At 40.4% G+C, this 6,023-nt stretch overlaps 1 protein-coding gene across 2 annotated transcripts in view; it reads right to left on the bottom strand.

Moving 5' to 3' along the window:
* The window catches only part of sbno2b (strawberry notch homolog 2b), a 61,778-nt gene that overhangs the window by 42,489 nt on the left and 13,266 nt on the right, over positions 1-6,023 (bottom strand). For both annotated transcript variants that reach the window (XM_031868232.1, XM_031868233.1), the window contains exons 2-3: positions 4,972-5,204; positions 3,373-3,461 (exon numbers count right to left, since the gene is read on the bottom strand). In XM_031868232.1, the coding sequence (XP_031724092.1) occupies positions 3,373-3,461; positions 4,972-5,079 (197 nt within the window). In that variant the 5' untranslated portion in view covers positions 5,080-5,204. The remainder of the gene's footprint in view (positions 1-3,372; positions 3,462-4,971; positions 5,205-6,023) is intronic.

Genomic DNA, 6,023 nt, shown 5'->3' with positions numbered 1-6,023 from the left:
CTCTCTCTCTCTCTCTCTCTCTCTCTCTCTCTCTCTCTCTCTCTCTAAAACAGAAACTACCTTTCAGAAGGCTAGTGTGTTATGTTGTTTTTGTGACGTCTATGCTCAGTAGACTCCAGTGTTGTGACCTATAACAGACCCATTTCTGTGACATTTGTAATCATGACTCATAGGAGAAGTTTGTGCTGTGCAGCGGTGAGTGAGCATGTCAGCCGGTGCATCAATCAGTGCAACCAGCGCACCGGCTCATTCATACTGTTTCCTTACCGGTGCCATGTGTCAAATCAAATGCATCATGACTGCGTAGTGAAAGTCAGTCGTACCGAGCAGCAGCCTGTAGATCATGAGAGGGTGAAAAAGAGCCCGGCTGAACAGCAGAGATACTGCTGAAATAACACCTTTTCAGACCATTGTTCTTTACGACAAAACAATGAAGCCACAAAATTATATTCCATCCCACCCATCTTATTCTGAACCGCACATCATGTTGTTGATCGTGATATTTTGTACGATGGAAGACGATAAAGGGTTTTGTAAAACCAGCTTGATGTCAGAAAATTCAGCTTTGAGTCAACCTGAGAACCACAGAGCGTGCTCTCACGTCATCTGCTGCTCGAGCTTTCAAAGAAACACTACAGACAGCGAGAACAACACAAAACACCACCAATCGAACGAACACTTCCTCAGTTGTGTTTCATACCACACGGGTTAACCGAGTCATTCTAGAAGTTTGACAATCTTATCTTTAAAATAAGAGGTCTTGTAGGAAATTTGGGTTTAGAACTGTGCTTTAAGAAATTATAATAACAGTGTTTAATGATTCAGAATTCAGAAATCATAATTAGAAGTGTTTTGGAATTCATAATTGTGGAAGTGTTTTAGAATTTGTAGTTAGAAGTGTATCTTAGTAGAATTTGTAGCACCTTTAGATCTATGCTTGTAAAACTTGTGAAGTTTTTGCCAAAAGTTGCAAATCCTTATCTTTATATAGAATCCAATATTTATCATAGAAGTGTTAAGCCATAAAAGACAGTCATTGAATGTATTAAACTGTAAAGAATAGCATAGGGAAAGGGAGAGACTTCTAGACAGACATTTACAGGTTGTACCCGTGCGAGGGTCTTCGGCAGTCTGAAGCCAGGAGGAGGCTGTCGAAGTTAGCCAATAGGAACTAGGATAGACAATATGGGAGGGGATTTCAAATTGTGACCAGGAAGTGCCGGCCAGAGAATCAGTCTCTTTCCTCTGGTCTCAACGTGTGGGCAGCTGTGTCCCATCTGGGATGAGGGTAAAGATGGTTCTCTGCGCAGAGGATATATATCTATAGATACTGTAATTAATGTGCTTCACTCTGTAATTGTATTAGATTCAGTAGGATTAAATACTCTTTGATTGTAGACCAGTTTATGGTAGATTTTATTATCGCAGCGACTCTACTGTAGAACAGCAGTGGAGCGGAAATCAGCGGCCTTCTCTCTGTGAGGTAGAATTCAAGCCTCCACAATCTCAAATTTCTTTTCCTTTCATTTCATTCGATGTTCAACATTCCTTTTGTTTGCATTGGTAAAAACAATACCATGCGCATGTTAACAGTGTTTAAGACACTGGTTGTTATCATGGAAGGGCTTTCTGACACAAGAAAAGAGACCTGTATTACAACTGTGTTACATGATTCACAGCTAAAACAGACACAGGCATCCAAGCACACCCCCAAAAAAATGCATGTTGACCAATTGAGGTAGATGTCTCGGCTGCATTGATCTTGTAATTGTCATTCTTTGTCAAAACATACGCAAGCGGACAGCAATCCTGTAGCTCGACAAATAAAATCTAGATCTAGACCAGGACTGAAGCCGCTTCTGCTCTATCTGTGCAACATTCTCTCACATGCAAACACACCTCATGTGGCAGGAAAGAGACAAACATCTCTCATTTAGCGGTGATGTCATTAAAAACAGAGCAGGATGTTGAGATTAACCCTCAGAGTGAGGCCGTCACACCAGGCCGCTCGCTGCAGGAAATGAAGGAGGTCTGATGACGGAGAGCGTCCCCAGTGACGTGAGCCGATGTTGGCGTAGTGTCAGGTTAAAAGTGACGTATTGGCCCGATTGTGTGAGGACACTTCAGGTGTCAGGAGTGCAATGATGGGATCCAAAAATATCTAATCATTTATATTCATATACAATCTATTCAACATAAGATTTGTCTTCAAGGATGAAACATTTACCTTTAGGGGTAGCACAGATTTACAGTGCAGAGCATCACATTAATCATTAAAAAAAAAACAACAACACAATTTACACAACTAATCACAGTTATAATGGTATTTAAACTGTTCTCAATTCAAATATACAGCTAGTGACTTTCACATCTTATATCACTGCTATGATAAAATACCTTCTATCTCAGAATACCCAACTCTGAATCTTTAGTACCTGTCCTGTTTAATATTATAACAGTGAATGACTTGATTGAAATCGTTTTGACTCTAGCTGTAGGTCCTTTTTAAAAGGGTGTGTAGGTGTGTAGGATTTGGCAACATCAAGCGGAGAGGTTGCAGCTTGCAACCAACTGAAACTTCTCCAGTGTGTCAAGTGTTTAGGAGAACTAAGGCGGCCGAAGCAAAAACGTGAAATCTGTAATCTGGATCCAGTGTTTGGTTTGTTCTTCTGGGCTACTGTAGAAACATGGCTGCTGGCTCAGATAGATAGAAACGGCTCATTCTGAGGTAACAAAAACACAGCGATTCATATTGTCAGGTGATTATACACTAAAGAAATCATATTTTATAATATTATATTCCATTTCTGGCAGTAGACGCCTTTAAATGCTACCTTTAAGAAAGAAAGAGAAAGAAACCATTTTTATTGTCATATACATATACACATACACGAAATTTGCCTTCTGCATTTGACCCATCCCTGTATATAGGGAGCAGTGGGCTACCAATGATAGGCTCCCGCGGAGCCGGGGGTTCAGTGTCTTGCTCAGGGACACTACGACACGTGACACGTCCCAGTCGAGGATCAAACCGTTGACCCTGCGGTTACCAGAAAACCCTCTTAACCCAGTGAGCCACGGTCGCCCCAAAAGTCTATAAATTTACAAAAGTCTATAAATTAAGGGGGAGTGTGTTTTTTTTGGCAGGTAGATGTGGTTGTCTCACACAATAATGTGTTAGACGAATATACACACCACTTGCAAAATATTCATAAAAACACACTGAACACTGATAACTAGTGAACAGTGTGAAAAGTCCCTCCAAACCCATGTCTTTCCTCGTCATGTTTTCAGCTGATCATTCCCAGTCATTCCCAGCGCATGATAATGAAAGGTACTGTCAAGCGTGTTGGTGAGCTTGTATTCACTTACTGGTTTCCAGATTGCATAGGGCAGTGTATGCTGTATCCAGCCTGCTGAGAATAGGATTCCCAGGAACCAGAGGAGGCGTATATCGAACTCTAAAAACAGAACAAAAGGAAAATCTGTCACATCACGGAAAAGAAAGCATAGAAATATAACACTGGAGGTCTTTAAGGGGGTCGTTGAAGACGGCATAGATGGATATAATTGCTTAATTTCCTGTCAGAAAGGGCTGTCTGACATCACGGTAAAGCAGTTAAAACATTGTAAATATAGCAAACACTTAAACTGATATTGCTTATTCTAGGTGGGCCTTTTTCTTAAGTGGCTAAAATACGTCCACAGCAGTACACTGCTTCTCTCTCGTGCCGGTAATCCTGCCTGCTTTCCCAAACTGGGGGCGTGGCGACTGTCACCTACTGTAGATAATACACCGAGACTTTGGATAAGTACCTCAAAACAATCCCAACTATCCCTTTAAGTGTTGGTTTTAAAACAAAAAGAGCAGGTTCTACGTGTTCATCATCTCAGTGATGAATGGAAAACTGCCTCTTTTGTTATCTTTACAATTCAAGAGAATACTATCATCACAACTCAAGAGAATACTATCACCACCATCACAAGTGTTCATCTTGCCAAGCACCAAACTACATCTTCACAACACGAGGTCTTCGGAACGCCAAACCACATGTAGATGGTGACAGATAGTACTTTGACTTACTTTTGTTTCAGTGGAACTGTATATGCCTTTAAACGGTCAGTTTAGCCGTATGTTCACTACTTATCCCTCGTGGTATCAAGTGAGTTTCAGTGTTATGAGCCAAAATTTTGGGAAACTTTCTGGATTTTCTGACACTAAACCATTACAGTGGAGCTAAGTGACATCTTTTAAATGGTGCTCAAAGACCATTAGGCCAATTTCTTTGGTAGATATCCCTTCCAATTAAAACTGAAACTGACTTTATTCACATGTCATTTTTCATTATTGCGAGCACCAAAAAAACCCCCGAAAAAATTCCATTCATCCAAATATTGAAGTGACAATAGAAACCTGAGAGGGCCGATAGCACTACAGATAAGTGCAACCGTGTGAGTGATATGAGCCTTTTATATTTGGCCTCATCTACATAGGAACAAATAATTAATTTGATACCACAAGTAGGACCACTTCCTTTCTCACACACATCTAGAGATGACATCACATTCTCCAGTGTTCAGTTGTCTAACAGCAAATATTTGGTGTCTCGAGGTACAGCTGAAGTGTCTTTACTGAGCCGAGGCTTTTAACTCTTTCAGTATCCAACACTCCAACAGTAAGAATGCATCGTTCTGTACTTGTAACATTCCCACACAAGATGCAGTACATACGTACGTTTAAACAGTCTTTTGGGATTGATCCCTAGCACTATTCAGAAAATACTGCACATATCCTATAAGAGCAAGAGGTAAATTAAACTCAGTTTACTCAAAGGAGTTTATCTGAATCTGTAAAAGTGGGCAAACATTAAAAGGGATGATAAAATATGCATTTGAATACATGGCACATGGAAATGGCATGTGAGCTACTTGAATATGCATATGGCATTCAAATAAAATCCCTCAGCGTACCTCCATGTTAGGAGAGGCCACAGAAAATAAACTGGTGTCCAGCTGAGGGCCTTCTGGATGCAGGTAGTCCTCCCCGTCCATGGCCAGCGCTGAGGGGAGGGTGGGCATCAGACCACGGCTTCACACATGACCACCAGCTGATTTTAGGCTTAGTACCCTCCGACCCGCCACCGACGCGCTGGCTGTGTCCGAGATAGTACTTCGTTCTAACAGGGGCAAATGCTTTCCATGACCTGAGGAAGACAGAATGTAATATGGATGGATGTAGAGAGAGAGAGAGAGAGAGAGAGAGAGAGAGAGAGAGAGAGAGAGACATTAGAAGAGTTGCAGGGAATATGTTCCAGCACACATAGTGATCAATACCACATCAAAGTTTTGGATAAAAGCAAGTGGAAAAAGTCACTTTAACAGACTAGACTTCAATGAAATCCGTCAGATAAATTAGGCAAGAGCACCAATAAATATATGTGGAAAATTCCAACAACAATGCCCTAATTAAAGAAGAGACATTGGCTGAAACTGGTAAGAAGATAAAAGTGCACAGATCACAGAACACTTTCTATTTAACAAACAGTAATCATAGAGCAAACAAAAACATAAAAGAGTTCTTAGGAAGCTTAATAGGTCTGCAATAGAAATATGAATGACGTTGATTCAGAGATGTACACTCCTGAAGAGCTCATAATGTATGAATATAAATAACATAACAAAATCAAAATAAATGCTTTTTGTTAAATCAATAACTTGTATAACAAGAAGCAGCATAGACAAATGACTGGTCTTCCTTCTCTATAATAACTCTAGTAGTGCCTTTGTCACCTCACAAACTGAATTCAGGACTTATTCATAATGCAGTTTGAAATTATATCTATTGATTGACAGCCCTCATTAGCCGGTTGACATCTGAGATCACTGAAGGTTCACCATTTATCAGAGGACCAATTAAAATCCCAGCAGGAGGTCCACAACAGAGGAAACAGGCTGGGAAGCAAAGGAAAGGCCAATTCTAAAGTATAGTATATATATATATATATATATATACACACACACAC

This window comes from Anarrhichthys ocellatus, unplaced genomic scaffold, assembly GCF_004355925.1.
Source record: "Anarrhichthys ocellatus isolate YVR2014 unplaced genomic scaffold, GSC_Weel_1.0 scaffold42, whole genome shotgun sequence".
NCBI lineage: Eukaryota > Metazoa > Chordata > Actinopteri > Perciformes > Anarhichadidae > Anarrhichthys > Anarrhichthys ocellatus.
Note: the sequence above shows the minus strand (reverse complement) of the source record. Positions and strands in the feature narration are given on the sequence as shown.